This window comes from Barbus barbus (assembly GCF_936440315.1).
Source record: "Barbus barbus genome assembly, chromosome: 40".
NCBI classification, from domain to species: domain Eukaryota; kingdom Metazoa; phylum Chordata; class Actinopteri; order Cypriniformes; family Cyprinidae; genus Barbus; species Barbus barbus.
The window spans coordinates 14,939,303-14,957,732 of record NC_136718.1 but is presented as its reverse complement, the minus strand read 5'-3'; the positions used below and the strand labels follow the sequence as shown (position 1 = coordinate 14,957,732).

The 18,430-nt window shown below is 36.7% G+C and overlaps 1 protein-coding gene across 1 annotated transcript; it reads left to right on the top strand.

Moving 5' to 3' along the window:
- The first annotated feature begins 377 nt into the window (after positions 1-377).
- LOC306859688 (isocitrate dehydrogenase [NAD] subunit gamma, mitochondrial-like) lies at positions 378-9,817 on the top strand. The gene is made up of 14 exons (XM_079400863.1): positions 378-488; positions 903-950; positions 1,319-1,416; positions 1,501-1,616; positions 1,701-1,761; positions 1,950-2,082; positions 4,113-4,246; positions 4,352-4,454; positions 4,554-4,700; positions 5,438-5,532; positions 5,742-5,802; positions 6,147-6,278; positions 8,572-8,868; positions 8,915-9,817. Exons 1-12 carry the CDS (start codon positions 423-425, stop codon positions 6,246-6,248), a joined length of 1,164 nt encoding a protein of 387 aa, XP_079256989.1. The 5' UTR covers positions 378-422; the 3' UTR covers positions 6,249-6,278; positions 8,572-8,868; positions 8,915-9,817.
- The last annotated feature ends 8,613 nt before the right edge of the window (positions 9,818-18,430 follow it).

The window sequence follows — 18,430 nt, the reverse complement described above, 5'->3', positions numbered from 1 at the left end:
TTGCTTGTTTAGCTGAATTATGACACGCTTCCGGTTTGGGTTGCAAATTAAGAGCTCGTGATTCTTGTGCGCACCCAATATGCAAATAGCATCGCTTATCCTCCAAATGTTTATTTAGCTTGAATGCAAATTACGCATGATCCATACAAATTAGTGTTATTTATATAAATAGAGAGTAAGTAAAATAGGTTTGTAGTACTAGAAATTCTTTAATAATGTAGCTTTGAGAAATTATAGCAGAACGACGTATTTAAATGTACAAATCTGTATGAGGGTAAATTTGTCAGTGGCAAAGTAATTAATATAATCTTTAAACTAATTTAAAAGTCTTATTTGAAAGAACCTAACTGTTAGTCCGGAACCATTCTCCACCGGTCGGTGTTTAGTCCGGAATATAACACACAAGCATACTTACTACTGTCATGATGGCCACTCTTACTAAAGCTTTAAAACCAATCTTGGGAAGGCAGTTGGGAAATACAACAAAGGCAAGGCATTTTATTTACACAATATGACTAGAGAAAATTTGTACATACAAATAATAATACGAGGTTGTTTATCAGCGCGGTAAATTAGCGTGACATTTCAGTAAGACAAGGTCAGAGCTCGCTAAACAGCAGTTTAGTGTTAGTCCGCATTATACTTGTATTTTAGCTTAAACAATCCACTTACGTATTTGATCACTTATATTTAAATTTATAATCAATACAACTGTGAGTGACTGACAGGATGTTTCAGGATGCTTTCAGCGATTGGCAGTTTTTCAAAACGTAGTGCTGCTAATGTAGACAAGATTTTTGACGTTGTAGTCATCAGATGTTGCTGTCTAAGTAGGCAGCGCACTAGGTTTTGAAACACAGCCGTGTTCTAACATGTAATGCTTCATGGGTCTGTTTTTGTAGGTCTTTGGCGCAGCAGTCAACAGTCAAAGAGGAAAACCTACATACGCAGTGGGTTTGCTGTCTTTACCTGGCAGCTGATTCTATCTATCTATCTATCTATCTATCTATCTATCTATCTATCTATCTATCTATCTATCTATCTATCTATCTATCTATCTATCTAATTATGCTATTGATTAAAAGAAAACGTGAGCTTAAGGAATGAATTTTGGTTCATAATTCTCTATCACTAACTGTAATTTTTTTTGTTTCTTCACGTCTGGCCCTCGTCTGTTTTGAAGGGACGAATCATAGTAAGTATGGAGTACCATAAATGTAAACCTAAAAGTATGTTGTCATATACCTCACTTATTTCCCCGATTATCATGCACGTGTAATATGTCCACTGAATGTTTATTAATTATGTTTATTTGCAGCCTCCTCCTGCCAAGTATGGAGGTCGGCATACTGTAACATTAATTCCTGGAGATGGGATTGGACCAGAACTGCTTAACCATGTGCGAGAGCTCTTCAGGTTTGTCAAATCAGTACTTTACACAAATATAAATCGGCTGATGATAATGTATTGCCACATTAAGATTTTCCTGTTAAATCATAGGTTCAGCTGTGTTCCTGTGGACTTCGAGGTGGTGCATGTAAATTCTGCATCAATCAGTGAGGACGACATTAATAATGCAATTATGGCCATTCGCCGCAATGGAGTTGCTCTTAAGGGTCTGTACTTGCAGCTAGTAACTGACAAGCTGTTTTTATTAGATAGATAACAAAACTGGATTTCATTTTCATCTTTTTATTCAGGTAACATTGAGACTAACCACACAATGCCCCCTAACCACAAGTCACGGAACAATCTTCTACGGTAAGCCTGAAAGACAAATGATTACACAATCTGTTTATACCGGCCCCATCAGATGTTTATGCTGCTGTATATGAAAGTTGTAAGAAGTTGTTGGGCCCCTAAGTTTGAGTTTGATTAGTGATGGCAGAGTGTCTAGACCAATTCACTTCAGTTCGCTCTCAGCATAGCTCTCTCTCTCTCTCTCTCAGCACGAGTCTGGATCTGTACGCCAATGTGATGCACTGCCAGTCACTTCCTGGAGTTCAGACGCGCCACAAAAACATCGACATCATCATCATTAGAGAAAATACAGAGGGCGAGTACAGCAGTCTGGAGCATGAGGTCAGTATTTTTGTGCACCCACTCAATGGACTTTCACACAGCTTTGCCTGTTTCCCGCACATTTTCCCTAATATAGCTGCAGCTGCGAAAGACTGTTTAGGTCTCACGAAGCCGGGCTTTGACTGAGGGCCCGCATTTCCCATCTGTTGTGGTGGAGCCGGACAGGAAGGTTGATAGTCAGAATGTCCACCTCTCCCTGAAGGTCGGAAAGTTCGGTCGGCTCGGGTGATAAGGCCGAGCTGCTGGCTTTCTGGGGAGACAGACCTCGAATGCCTCTCCCTCTTTTTTCCACAGGTCACATTGCTGACGCATATCGCTGTTACCGTCGCTCCGAACATGGCCTTTGGATCAATCGGGGCATCCAAAAACTCCACCTTCTCTTTGTCAGAGAGGCCTGACAAACCCAGCTATAGCGATCTCTCTCCCACAACTGCTAAGACCATACACCGACCGCAGCTTTGAACTGCTCCGCAGGAAGTGTACAGGTTTAAATCTGTGATGACACACTTCTCCTCCCAGAGCGTTTGGGTTGGGATATCCGGAGTCCAGCTGTCGTCCCATCTCCTCTAATAACTCCGCTTGATGGGCAGTAAGGAGGGACGTCGTGACGTTCAATGCATGAATGGCCAGTGCAGATGACTTAGATCTTTTGAAACACAGAGGTGGCGAAGCACTCTGTTTTCCCTGGCAGCGAGGCTCCGGTCACAGAGAGCGCTGCCCTGTGACTTGGATGCAAATGATTAGCCACGGATGATTCAACAGGAGGAGGATCCGCCATCCCCAAATCCTCCATTCTCTGAACATTCAGCCTCGAGAAACCCTTGACGGGCACACGGTGGGAAAAAGACTTGTCCCAAAACCTCTTCATTTCAGCGCCACAAGCAGGGACAGCTGGAATGAACTGCTTCGCTGGAGGGAGACAGGAAGTCACTTTCCATTATACAAATCTCTTTCAGTCTCACATCCTGAGCACTCGGTGGACGCGACTGATTTGGGGGAAGAATAGCGTCGTCATCCTTGTCCTTGAGGATGGCCGACGATACTTCGTCATCATCATCTTCCTCTCCCGCTAACGATCTTCAAACAGCAGGGGAAGGATGGGTGATACCCTCTCCATCATCTCACCCTACGGACTGGCGGCCTGCGGACACGCCATCGGTTCTTCTCTGGGTTGAGCAGAGAGACATGGGTCTGACTTCCTAGCTACTGCAACGCGGAGTCTCCGCTCTCGGGTTTTAGCCTTGACGCGTTAGTTATCTCACTCTAAGTGAAGTCGCTCAACAAACGTTAGGAATGTATTGCGTTCGGGACATTACCTTGGGGCTCCGTCTGTAAACTGTTAAGCAAATAATTCCCGAAGTCTGCTGAGCCAGCTTCCGAAATCTTCACGGGGAAGAGAGCAAGAAATGCCGAAATGGCAGGTAGCTGCGGTTTATATACGTTCCCATAGTGAGATACTGAACGAATGTAAGAAAGAGAACTTATTTTTGGAAAAATACTTTGTATTACAAATCTTTATATTATTTGGCTTTCTATTAATGCAATGCAATGAATCACAGCCATCTACAATCTCCCTGTGGCTTAAATTATTGGTAGTTTAGCTTTTAGTAAGTAATTTACACCAAAACAAAATATAACATCTATCCTTTCATGTCTGAAAACATTATTTTTCTCTTCGATTTCATAATAAATTCAGACAAGCTTAGTACTGACTCGTTCTTCGTCAGTTTATTTTCATGAAATGGAATGGGTACAAAGGATTGTGGGTGATTGACGGTCGCGGAGGATACATCCCATGCATCCTTCAAATTCAGCTGAATGAAGGACGCAAAATGAAGGCTGTCTTCCAAGGATCCTTCCGATTGAGATGGCCTTCAGCGACGTTTGATGACGTGGCAGCCGAGAAATGCAGCCTTTGTAGGATGCAGCCTTCCGTTTGAGAAACTCCCAAAATGTGCAGGGCAGGGGTGCCTCCAGGACCGGTTTGAAAACCACTGCCCTAATAAATAATAATTTCCTGTGTGTTTCAGAGTGTACCAGGAGTTGTGGAGTGTCTAAAAATCATCACACGGAACAACTCCCTCCGCATCGCTGACTATGCCTTCAAACTGGCCCGAGATAAAGGTCGCCGCAGGGTCACGGCCGTCCACAAGGCTAACATCATGTTAGTTAGTCTACCGCTTGTCATCTGTACTGTTGAATCACACTTGTATCACAGCAGAGAATGTCACTGGTCTTGTAATGTGTTTTCACACTCTTCTCCTAACAGGAAACTGGGGGATGGGCTGTTCTTGCAGTGCTGTAAGGAGGTGGCCTCTGGATACCCAGACATTGAGTTTGATAGTATGATTGTAGACAACACCACCATGCAGGTGAATTACTCATGCACAAATCACGCAGTTTTGATGTGTTATGAGAAAGCAAAAAAAGCTCAAATACTGTATTTACTGTGGTTATGTTCGTTCTTTCAGCTTGTTTCTAAGCCCCACCAGTTTGATGTCATGGTGATGCCTAACCTCTATGGGAATGTGGTCAGCAATGTATGTGCTGGGTTGGTGGGTGGACCTGGTCTGGTGCCTGGTGCCAACTATGGGCGAGATTACGCCGTGTTTGAAACGGTTGGTCTGAAGGAAAAAACAGAGGCGATTAGCACAATCCTCACTTGCTGAAGTTAGAAAACGTCCCCTCATAATAATTCTTATATTTTTAGAGTCTTATTAGCTAGTGTACTACACAACGTTTTTTACACTAACATTTTTTAATTAATTGTTTTTAGCATTAAATTGATCCGTCGTGACAGTTAAGCCATTTGTGATGGTCTTTCTATTCATTAAAAAAATGGATCATTGTTCCCATAAAAAATATTAAGCAGCACAACTGTTTTCAACTTTGATAATAATATGAAATGTATCTTGAAGCACCAAATCACAACATTAGAATGATTTCTGAAGGATCATGGGACACTGAAGAAATTCAGCTTTACCATCACAGGAATTAATTACATTCTAAATGTGTTTTACAAAATTATTTTATTTTAAGTTTTAATAATATTTTAATTATATCTGCTCTAATGTTTTGATCAAATAAATGCAACCTTGGTGAACAAGAGACTTTCAAAAACATAAAAAAAACATATAAAAAAAAAAAAAAAAAAACTTATCAGCCCCAAACCTTTAAACAGCAGTGCACGATTCAGTAGTTTAACTACTGAGTGAACGTTACTTCATGTGGGCTGATTAACATTCACAATCCAGAGTTTAAGATGTGCTTGTGTTATAAGATACGTTTTTATGTCACTGAAATTGAAATGTAAATTTCGGATGACATTTGAATGATACTAAATTTGTTATAACAGGCCACCAGGAATACAGGAAAGAGTATTGCCAACAGGAACATTGCCAACCCCACTGCCATGCTGCTTGCCAGCTGCCTCATGTTAGATCATCTCAAGTAAGTTTTGAAGGAGAAGCTTATGTGTTTTGCCTATTTTTGCCTTTCTGGTTGTTTGTCAGCTCTTACATCTCTAACTTGATGAACAGCCAGAATCTCCCTGTTGTATAAAATAAGCTAAATATGCACTGACAGCATTTTCTATAGTATTACTGTAGTACGTTGCTTAGGATATGATTTTTTTAGTAGTGCCTTCTCTTCCTCTTCAGACTTCATGAATATGCCAACATGATCCGCGGTTCGATTCTCACCACCATGAACGAGACCAGGGTCAGTCACACCTACACTCTCAAACTAATTAACCTACCACATTTTAGCACTTCTTGTAAAGCAGGTTTTAGATCACAGCTGGATTTAACAAATAGGAATTTTGTCGGTTGTGAATACCTGTTCATCAAGGTACCAGTTAGACTCAGATATTCTTAGGATTGGTGCATAAAATAGGCTAACTCTTTGTAGTAAATTTGTATCATAAAATACAAACCAGTGTGTTAGGTTCTTAGTTCCAAAGTAGTATTATTACAATTTTAACAATGAGAATCAAATAATTTTCAGAAGAGTCCAGATGATGTTTTATCATATGTCTAAGCATGTTGTAATGTTTTCTGTTGCAGTTGCACACAGTTGACATTGGGGGTCAGGGCACTACCTCAGAAGTGGTTCAGTCTATCATGAGGAACATCCAGAGCGGCGGTCCCCTCACCACTGAGATCTAAACCGAGTCAGGACCACTCCACCACTGTTTGGTACTGAGCACTTCTTGCACATTATCTTTTTTGCCATTGCCAGGAGCCACAAGCCTGAGTTATTGATAATTTCATTTCCTGTTTGGTAGAGCTGTTAATGCTGGGTACACAAGATAATTGGGCTGATTTTGGGCCGATTTCTCCCCTTCCGACAATCCTAGTAGGGCTGTCGCGATTCGTCGATTTTAGTCGACTAGTCGATTATTAAAAATCGTCGACTTCATTTTGCTCGTGTCGACTAACCGACAAAATACCGGAAGTGGCGCATTTCACGGACGAGAATCCATAAAACACATTATTAGACTATTTTCCAAGGCTGCATGATATATTAAACCCATTTAAAAATCATAATTAAGCATAATTGTGAACTCCCAAACGCTATGATTAAATAATTATATGCAATGCAGTTCTAACACAGTATAAGCGCTTTAATTATTTCCATGCGTGTAGTTAAGCACCTGCATTTCACAGCGGCTCTGTTCACAGTAGCTCCACAGAAACTGTTATCATTTACATGTAGAGCGACTCAAACTCATCTCTGCATGTTGATGTGACTTTGTGTTTATTATAACGTTCATCTGGGAACGCAACGTGCGCCATTTCATCAGATTTGTAAGATAAATCTACTCAAACACAGGAGAATACATCGCGATTTCAAAATAAAAGCTCAAACCCTCACTCTGAGTTTACACGGTTTGATGTCCACACATTTTTTAATTACAGCGGCTGTAGCATTTCTGTCCTAAAGAAATGGCCAAATATTAAAGATTAAGTGGACATTTGAATTAAATGGTGCTTGGTCGATATTAAACAGTAATGTGTAAAAACAATCATCTGGTCGTCGGTGCCTCCTGCAGGCCTTTGTTGTGATGCGTAATCTACATTAGCTCTATTGTTTATAATACATTATGTATTTGAACAGTTTTGTTCAATAAAACCATATGATTTCTTGCTTTTGATACTTTATTTGAACTAATTATAATTGCGTCATTGCTATTATATATGTATTTTAAGCCATTTTAAAAGCTATTGTTCACTTCTATTTTTATCACACATTTTATTTTATTATAATTATTGGGGCCCTATGAAATCCGTTTTATTTCCAATTTTTTTTTTTAATTTTCATTTTTCTATACTCTGTTTTAATGGTTAAATAAAATGGTATTATTTATGTTTATTTATTTATCAAAAAGCCTGTCTAATTAATTGAGTTTTACAGTTTTATCTGTACCAAATTCTGTTTTCCATTATTTTCTGGATTCCATTTTAATGGTTCCGTTACATTTTTATAATAAAAAGCATCAGATCATCAAACTAATTTAAATATTAATCAAAGATAACACAAGTAAACACAACATGCAGTTTTTAAATGAAGGGAAAACAAAATCCAAACCCACATGGCCCTGTGTGAAAAAGTGTTTGGATTTCATTTGGTTTAATAAAATATTCTTAAGTAAAATTGTTGATTTTTTGTGTGTGGGAAATTAATCCATAAATTAGTCGATAGATTAATCGAAATAAAAATAGTCGTTAGTGGCAGCCCTAAATCCTAGGTAATGTCCCGATTATCTTGGTGGTTCTAAAGATTATCTTATCAGATTTTCCTGTGGTGTGAGTTGTTAAGAGTGACTGAATCTATGTTAACAATATTCAATCAGAAAGCGAGCTGACGGAAGCAATTTGGACACTATCATCGCAATTTCGTCCTGCCATTACCAAAGACTTGGACTTTAAAGCCTTAAATCTATTCTTTGAATTATTTGTAATTATTTATACTTGTTTAAGGAAATGTAATTTTCTTATTGCTTTCCCTTTTTAATTTAATGAATTTATTGTTTTTTTTGTTTTGTTTATTATTGTATTTGATGTAATGTATAGGTTATTGCCCTTGTATGTTCTTTGTTCTAAAATTGCAAAAAAAAAAAAATCTTGTTTATTCTCAAGTCTCCAGAGATTTTGCGAGATTTCTCGTGTTCACAGTCGGGACTCTGGTTGAAAATCTGTTGGTGTGTGGTGTGCTATCTTTGTCACATCGTGGCACACCACACACTATAGGAGCAAAATGGTTAAATATAGGATTTTTTTGTCCTCATGTTTGTGGTCTCTCACATTTTGGAGATCTTATAAGATTTTAAAAATCTTTTAGTGTGTACTCAGCATAATGTTTTAACTTCCTCCAGAGATTTTCTTGAAATATGTCACATCCACCTAAGTGTTCTTTGTTCTGTCTGTGATGTTTTGATGTAGTTCTGACATTCACCATTATCTTTTCCTCTCTCCATTTTACTTTCAGACATCAGCTTCTTAAGGACCTCTGCACTTCATTTTGTGTCTCTTGTCACTTGAGACCAGATTTATTCTTGAATACAGCAGCTTTTATGGGGATCAGGGGTGAAGATGGTGTTACATAAAATACAACATACTTCAGCGCTGTGATTGTGGTGTTTCTTGGGCATAGTGGTCTCTCCATGGGAACTGCAGAGTTTATAGATTTATCATATTGTATCTGAAAGGTTATATTGTTTTAGTGCTATGCGAATACAGTATTTATGATGAGGGTCTTGCGTTGGATTTGTGTTTCTGCTGCTCAGTTGCATGTGAACACATTTCTGCTGCTCAGTTGCATGTGAACTCAGTTGCATTCCACATTTTATCTATCCTTACCATGTTATCCTCAAACACAACATATTCATTTTGGTTTTATACCTTTTTTGCTTACTTTGACCCTGAACAAACCTCCAACTGTCCATTTACATAATTATATTATACTTGTATAAACTACAGCATTTTACTTTTTTTTTTTATCTGTCTTAAACTGTTGGGTGTTTAAATGGACTTCATATTTTGAATGTCCATGAGATGGTATTATTCTTTAGACTTTATGCTGGGGTATTATTTATGATTAATACTCGATGTTGGTCTGATGTTGCATTAGTTAGTTTGGAACTTTATGTTCCTGTTCTGTCTTTTGTTATGCAGTGCTTAACAGTATTTTGATAAGTCTGCATCTGGCATACTGTCATCTTTTGAATTAAACAGCTACATTTTCCATCATGTCATGCAGTTTTCAGATTAGTATAATTAGAATACTGTAAAGCAGTGGTTCTCAACCTTTTGGCTCCAAGGCTCCCATTGTCCACAACAATATTCAGTTTGATTAAATATTTAATTTTCTCATAAAATATATGAACGCTTGGCATAAATAGAAAAATGTACACACAATATATGAATATAGTTATTTGATTTGAACAATTTACGTGACTTTTCCAGGTCTAGAAGTCACACTCCTAAAATAAAGTTTCAATTGAAATAATTTTTAACCATTTTAAATTGTTCACTGGTTGAGAATCATTGCTGTAGGGTTAAAATTTGGACTGCTGCACAAATCCTTAATGACTCGCTGGTAATCCAGAGACATAATAAAATGTTGTCCTCTTTAAATTGTTTTATTGTTTTTTCAACTAAGCTGGTATGATCACCGGCAAATTAAAATTGAACATAGGCTAAAAAATTGGATGTGCCTTAAAGGGTTAGTTCACTCAAAAAGGAAAATTCACAAAACAAGTCACAGCAGATACATCTCCATTTTGGTAGAAATAAGAGGTGAGCACTAAAATGTTCTTTGATTTTATCAAATTCTAAAATAACATTAAAGGGATAGTTCACTCAAAATTGAAATTTCTATCATTAATTACTCACCCTGATGTCGTTCCAAACCCGTAAGACCTTCATTCATCTTTGGAACACAAATTAAGATATTTTTGGTGAAAGCCGAGAGCTTTCTACATTCAAGGCCCAGAAAGGTAGTATAAAATGGTCCATTTGACATCAGTGGTTCAACAGTAATGTCATGAAAGTACAAAAACATTTTTTTTGTGCACATGGAAAACTAAAACAATGACTTTATTCAACAATTTCTTCTCTTCCGTGTCAGTCTTCGATGTGCGTTCACCACAGTACCACAACGCATTGAATTCTGATACAACTCGGATGCGCTGTGCTTTTTGCATGCAGAGGAAGACGCACACTGTACATAAAACAGTCTTCGTAAAAATGTCTGAAGATTTTGACAGAGAGGATGACTTGCAATTTTTTTTGTCCAGCCTTACTTGTTCAAACCAAAATATACAGATGATGAAGGTATTCTCATAGCTTCATAAAATTAAAGTTGAACCATTGATGTCATATGGACTAATGTCCTTACTACCTTTCTGGGCCTTGAACGTGTCAGTTGCATTGCTGTCTATGCAGGGCCAGAAAGCTCTTGGGTTTCATCAAAAATATCTTAATTTGTGTTCTGAAGATGAACGAAGGTCTTATGAGTTTGGAACAACATGAGGGTGAGTAATTAATGACAGAATTTTCTTTATTGGGTGAACTAACCCTTTAACAATCCCCCATAATGCACATTTGTTTGGTTTCTCACATATCAGATGCCTAATTGAAATCTTGGAGTCCTCTATCACTGAGCTAAAGAGTTAAATCTGTGTGTTTGATAAGGAATGTATTCAAAATGTGTAGTGTTGGGACTTTTGGGAGCAGGAGATTTGGCAGTACACTTAATACAGTCCAAGCAAACAGGGTCCAAGTGAACACTGGTGACAAGAAAACATCAACACTCCAGTTGAAGGATTATCCCTTTTGGGGGCCTTTGCCGAATGTTCTGTATGATTCTAAACCAAGAAAAAATATTTGGAGAATACTGTTTTTCTGCAGACATTGTTACTTACAGGCCAACGTACTGCCAAAAGGTTTGATGTATCAAGAGTGATTCTGGGCAGCAGAGGGCAACAAATCACAGATAAATGTATCTTTGTGCCTAACCAATGAAGTCTGTTCAAATTGATTCTCAGCCATAAAACCACATGCACAGTTTTTTAAATAATATAAGTTGACAGTCTCACTGACATCAATTTCTTTTTTGATTGTTTACAGCTGGACCTTTGTGTGTGGAAAAAAATAGCACGCTGTTCTGAGTGGAAACCCCAAGGGACAGACTTAAATCTTATATACTATATAAAAATAACGTTAGGACTCTTAAATGAAAATATAATTTCCAATAACATGAGTCAGAAGAAATAGCAATTTCCCACTGCCGTTCAACAGCCTTTGCAATCGCTAACAAAATACAGCAGCTGGGGAAAATATGTGGAATGTTATTTGTAGATTATGCAAGTCTATGAACTAATAGACATGTCAAGGACTCTATAATTTTGTGATTAAATATCCTGTAGCTTTGTCCATGAAGTGTTTCCAATGATAGTCAATGGGAGTGAGTCAGAGTCAGAGACTGATAAAGGTGATGCAGAAAAGACTTGGATGTACTAAACTGCATGCTCTGAATTCAATTTTACAGTCAATGTTGCATTATTTCATGTCTATATATTTATTTATTTGTTGGGGAGTCTTGTAACAAGCAGGATGAGGTACAGTCAGTTGGTCGATATATATATATAGCAAATAAATTACATTTGACCCATTCCTGCATTGTCTTGCTTGAACAGTGTGTTTGAATTCGTGCCACAGTATTCCTATGAGGCTGAGGTCAATATTGAATTTCTATTCTAATATGTGGACGTTTTTAATCGTTTTGGATCACACACAGACGGCCACGTATTTTGCTTCAGAATTTCCTGATACAACTTGGAATTCATTGATCTCTTCATGACTGTAAGCCATCCAGGTCTTGAGGCGGTAAATCATATTAGATATTACTGTGTTCTTGTCAGATTCACAAGTACACAATAGATCTATGGAGATTCATGAACAAAGATGTTATGAGCAAGAAATGTCTGCTGATCTATATCTTCCCCTCTAGGGTTTAATTTCATAAAATCTTTGGTCTGTTCTTCCATGGATAATTGCAGGATGCCAACTGCATTTGAAGAGAGGATGTTTCAGCAAATCTTCTTCTGTGATCCTTCAGAATTATGATATGAATACAGAATTTTACAGATGACAGGGCTGATCAATCAACCACCTAATCCGTGACTGTTTAAATGTGCATTGTTATTGGAAATCTGATGAAAATATGTTGCATATCAGTTCCAGTACAGATCATTTAATAGGGTTCATGAACTTTTTCACTTATGTTTTTTTTTTTTACTCAAAGGTTATATTCTGGTCAAGCTTGTATAACTCAAAATATTGGCAGTCAGTGAATGTTAAGGGAGCTACATGCAAATATGTTAGAGGTCTGAGGTTCAGTACTTTTAAACAACTTCTGTTCAGGGCACCAATTGTTTCCAAAACGCATCCGCAGTGTGATAGGAAATAGGAGTTACTTATTACTTATTCTATTATGACATCCTGAATTACAGTACCTTTATTTTCTGCAACCTTTGAGCATCCTCTCAACTCTATTAATTCTCCATGCTTTTCCTTTTAATATAACAGCACAAAATTAAAATCCTCACTTATTTCTATGGCACCATCACTTCACCACATACTTGGTTCCCAACACATTTCCAGCCGTTTTTCTTCAGTTATTTCCTCAGTGGGTTTCAGGCCCTTGAGTTCAGGATTATGGTCTTCATTGCCCTAATTTGATCTTCTCGCGCATTATCATGATTGATGGATGATGTATTTACACTGTCTTTTATAGGGGTTTAGCCAATTTGAAGGAGTGACTCAGTAAGGAGTGACTCAGTCCAGCCTTGATAATGGATATAAAAGTCATTTTTAATTTTAAGTATGGGTGTCAAACTTTCACTCAGTTAACAATCAGAGTAAAACACATTTATTTGTACTTAAGTATTTAAGCAATTATGAAATAGAGGTGGCTTAATGGAATAGTTCACCCAAAAATTAAATTGTGATAAAAATATATTTATCCTAAGGCCATCTAAGGTGTAGATGAGTTTGTTTCTACCAGAACAGATTCAGAGAAATGTAGAATTGCATCACTCCATCGTTTATCATCTTATGAACTGAAAAGCTGTGTGTTTGTAAGAAACAAATCCATCATTAAGACGTTTTAAAAGTTTCACCTCTGGCCAAAATACCAGTCCATAATCCACAATAACGCTTCCTCCAGTGATAAAGTCCATGCCCTGTTGTCCTCTCACATCAAAATCAAACAAATATTCATTTTAGAGATATTATAAAACCCTCATTCTGACGGCACCCATTTACTGCAGAGGATTCATTGGTGAGCAAGTGATGCAATGCTAAATTTCACTAAATATGTTCTGAAGAAGAAACAAACTGTTGGACTGCCGAAGGGTATTTTGGGGTGAACTTATAGCTTTAACTTTAGCTCATTTTACTCTACAATATAATAAACAGTTGTCAAGATAATTTGTAAATTTTTCTCTTGCTTGAACTGCTCATTCTCCTTTCCTTCTTTAAGCGGTATTTGTAATTCTCTGAGTGTAATTTAACATCAGCCATTCATAGTTTACTTTTACTGACATATTACAAATCTCCTATCTTTCCCTGAGCTCTGGAATCATACCATCAATTATGTGAATGTGTGACCTCCCCCGCTCCCTTTAGTTTATATACAGCAGGTTTTTAGGGAGCACAACACATTAAAAGGGGGAATCCATCACATGAGCTGTCAAAGAGCAGCTGTATTCTCTGCTGTACTTTTACCTATACAGCCTCCTCCAGTTTCTGTCTCTCTGTCAAGAATGCCAAAGACTTGTCAAGACCGTGACTAAGGACATTTATAGAAATTCTTACGAATGGATTTAAGGCAGGGGACAAGTGCATGCAGACTAAGAGAATGAGAAATAGGGAGAACATACATAAACTCCACTCTCAGTCTCTCTGATTTTAGTCTTCCCAACTTGGACTATTTCTAAAGGGATTTTGATAAAACAGATTTTTCTGAAAATCCACCATAAAACACAAGTCTGATTACTTTTGCTTTCATTCTTCTTATCAAAAGTACTTTATATAGGCATGACTGGGATGGCTTTATTTGGGGTTTGAAGGTAATATCTAACCACGTAACAATCAGCAGGGAATGTAATGTAATGCAGTTATTAATACAGACCAATGAGCCCTTCCCCAGCTATAACGAAAATGTTCTAAGAATATTTTTCTAAAGTTCTCATCAAGTTATAAAAACATTATTTCTGAATTTTCTCTGAATGTTTAAAACCATTGTTTAAATGTTTTAAAGTCATTTTTTGTGACAACATTTTGAGAACAATAATAATATCAAGACCAGATTCTATCATTACTGAAAACATGCAGTTCACACTTCTCTGGTGATGTGAAACTTATTTAAATATATTTAAATGTGTAAAAATAATAGTAAATAACTAGAAAAAGACCCCCCCCCACCACTATTTAAAGTTTAAAGTGCCTTCATAATGGTATCGTTCAGGCCATGTAGGAATTTGTGGGAGTTTAGCGCCATCACCATGGGTTTTCCTCTTTATCTGGTTGATAAATAATTTCCACATAGACTGAAAGGTTTTTTTTGGCAAAGCCTGAGCTGCATGCTGATGAGATCTGAACACATATATTCACATTAATTTCATTCATTATCAAGTTCATTATCAAGCACTCACTTCACAACCGCGGTTCAATAAATGGTTTGACTGGGAATGGAATTTTGAGTTCAGAAAGTTAGAGAATGTTAATACATTAGCCTGCATCAAATTATTTTACTTCAAAAGCCAACTTTATTTATATAGCACTTTATTGAAACAGACTGTTTAAAAGAACAAGGAAAATCTGGGTTTCTATGATATTACACATTTAACATGTCAGCTTGAAAACAATGCATTCAGTGTGCGTGTACGTTTTCAGGATAAAAGAGCAATTGTTCTAAGCTCCAAATGAATACGGGCTCTATTTAACATTCCTCAAAATCAGTAACATTCCTCAAAATGCTCCGAACAACATGCAAGGGAAATCTAAACAGACCAGACAGTCTGTGTAAGCATTTGGATATAAAATGAATTTGATATGTTTTTTTACTTAAACATTATGAGCACTGTGAAATGCAGATGTTGAAGTTGTTCCCCATTAGATTTGTACTGTATATTATAGCCGCCTCATGATGGAGAACTGTTGATATTTGTCATATTCAGCAGACAGAGGCTTCAGATTTCACAGATAGGCTTCAGAAGTTTAAAGTGGCCAAAATTGTTTGTATTGTAATAATTTGTTTTTTAGAGATATTCACTAAAGATCCTGTAAATTGTAATCATATTATATTTCTTGAACACCATATATTTATACATCTAACATATATGATTAATTGATTGAGCAGCAAATCAGCATATTAGAATGATTTCTGAAGGATCATGTGACAAAATTACAGTTTATATATTTTACAGTTCTATTAATATCTCACAGTACTGCTGTTTTGCTGTATTTTTGCAAATAAATGCAGCCTTGGTGTGAATAAAAGACTTTAAAAAACATTAAAAAAAAAAGTTTATTATTCCAAACTTTTGATTGGTGGTGTCAGTACATATATTTATCATTATTCTGTTGGCTCTGCTTCATTGTGTTATTTTGGCATGTTGCGCATTTGGACTACTGTAGTCAATCACATATCCTAACATAGATTCTAGCACCTCATTGCCATCCCTGCCACTCAACTAGTTGCTATGGCTATTATCAGCTGTTTTTGCAAGGCACTTTTATTTTCCATAAAGGTATCTTTACTTTGACTCCAGTGTGACTGGGTTCTTTATACACCCCAAGCCATTACCATTAAGGCTTGCTTTCTCAAATGAATAATGGCACTAGACCAATACATGAGTATTGCTTTTCCATGTTCCTGATGCTGCTCAAAGTGGTACTGTTTTTAGCCAGCTCATTTTCTCCTGTCAGCTTAAAACATTCGTTCATACACGCACATCTTCAGCAGACCTTTTCCAACACAGATAATTTGCATTACTGCTTGAGCCAAATGTTTAGTTTTTGTCCAATGTTTATTGGATATGCCTTCATGTCCTCAGGGGTGGAATGGCACATGCCAGGGTAAGCTTTTAGGTAAGGATTGCATGTGCTTTAATTGGCTATAATGCACAGTATGTGATCTTGAAGATTACTAATATGTGACCCTGGACCACAAAACAAGTCTTAAGTCGCTGGTGTATATTTGAAACAATAGCCAAAAATACATTGTTTGGGTCAAAATTATTTATGCCAAAAATTATTAGGATATTAAGTAAAGATCATGTTCCATGAAGATATTTTGTAAAGTTCTTGCCGTAAATATATCAAAACGTGTTTTTTTATTATAAATATGCATTGCTCAGAAATTCATTTGGACAACTTTAAAGGCGATTTTCTGTATTTAGATTTTTTTGCACCCTCAGATTCCAGATTATCAAACAGTTGTATCTCAGCCAAATATTGCCCTATCCTAACAAACCATACATCAATGGAAAGCTTATTTATTAGCTTTCAGAGTATAAATCTTAATTTTGAAAAATTGACACTTAAGACTGATTTTGTGGTTCAGGGTCACATATCCTTAAGTATTATATCTGTTGGATTCCTTTTGCATAAATTTTAAAGAACCTATAAACAGAGTAGATGATTTGATTCTTTATCAGAACAGATTTGGAGAAATTTTGCATTACATTACTTGCTCATCAATAGATCCAGTGCAGGGAATGGGTGCCGTCAGAGTGAGTTCAAACAGCTAATAAAACATCACAATAATCCACATCAATTAGTGTCTTGTGAAGTGAAAATCTGTGTATTTGTAAGAAGCAAATTCATCATTAAAAGTCCCCTATTCATAATATTGCTTTCTCCAGTGAAAAAGTCATCTCGTCTGAATTTACGCACAAAATCAAACACCATTTACAAGCAAAAACAGTCCAAAGTGGTTGCAAACCAATTTTTTGGGTGTATTTTGATGCAAGAAGAGAATAAAGGATAGACATTTTCACTGGAGAAAGTGTTATTATGGGTTCATACTTTGGCCAGAAACATCATCTTATTTATAGATTTATTTCTTAAAAAACAAGCAGATGTTCAATTCACAAGACATTAATTTATTAATTATTAATTAATTTTCATTGACTACTGAGGATCCACCGGTGAGCAAGTGCTACACTAAATTTCTTTGAATATCTTCAGATGATGAAACAAACTCATCTACATCTTGGATGACTTGAGGGAAAGTACATTTTCATTAAATTTTCATTTTTGGGTGAACTATCCCTATAAACTGCGAGACCAGATCTTTGTTTCACCATGAAAGACTTTGGCAGGAAAGTCCTATGATGATATAACGCAGGGAAGAATAATTTAGGATAATCGGATCTCCATCCTATTTCAGTTTAAAAAGAATATGATAGGAAAAGACCCTTAATCCTAGTAGCATAATGAAGCCCTGAAACAAAAGGAGCAAAGCTTTGTGAAGTCTCTCTCGCCTTACTCTCCATTACTGAAGTGCATTTAATGCACTCTGGAGTCAGTATCATTAAACACTAATGACCTGTCATCCATCTCCTTAGTGGTTTATGATCCAAAAATAGCACATGACCAAAATACGCAACATTTGATATTGCGTTCTTGAAAAAATACAATAAACTATGTATAGGTCAATGACCTCATGGCCTCGTAATTTGCTAAAAGCAATTATGTAAAATGATCCTCTGCGTGACCGTGTTCTCTGATCTTGTGTATTGTGACTTGAATGGAAACAAACAGCAGTAGCATGTCAAAATGTCTTTGTTTCTTCTGGCCCATTTGTATGTTTATATTATCATGCTGCTTTTACATGCTTCAATATAATAAAAAGAATATTTGTCACCACCAGCTGTTGTTCAGCTATTGTTATTAATAGTCACCTTCTTTTCAGACCATTAGTCATCACAGCCTCTGTAAACGCTGCAGGTGTAATTAAGGCCCCATGCAGGCACGGAGGTGCAGCTTTAATCTACCCAAGCTGAGTGCTTACTAAAAACAAGCTCACTCACAGATCATTTCACAGTTCATTTAGTTTCCCTGTCACATTTAGCGCTGTCACTTTTGGAAAATAAGTGATATACACACTATATGATGTCGTATTTTTCATATTTGTTTGATTTCCTTGTCATACTGTTATTATTTTCATCTAAATTGTTTTGTGAAATATTTGCAAAATTGCTCTGGAAAAAAACACTGTAAAAATTATTTTTAAATAAAACAATAGCTTATTGAAGTACATTTTACAAGAAAAT

Excerpts from the sequence above, each read along its gene's own strand:
- LOC306859688 (XM_079400863.1), top strand. The coding sequence starts at position 423 with ATGATGGCCACTCTTACTAAAGCTTTAAAACCAATCTTGGGAAGGCAG. Across the intron at positions 1,617-1,700 it reads CAATGGAGTTGCTCTTAAGG|GTAACATTGAGACTAACCAC; the intron begins GTCTGTACTTGC and ends CTTTTTATTCAG. Across the intron at positions 4,701-5,437 it reads ATTACGCCGTGTTTGAAACG|GCCACCAGGAATACAGGAAA; the intron begins GTTGGTCTGAAG and ends TTGTTATAACAG.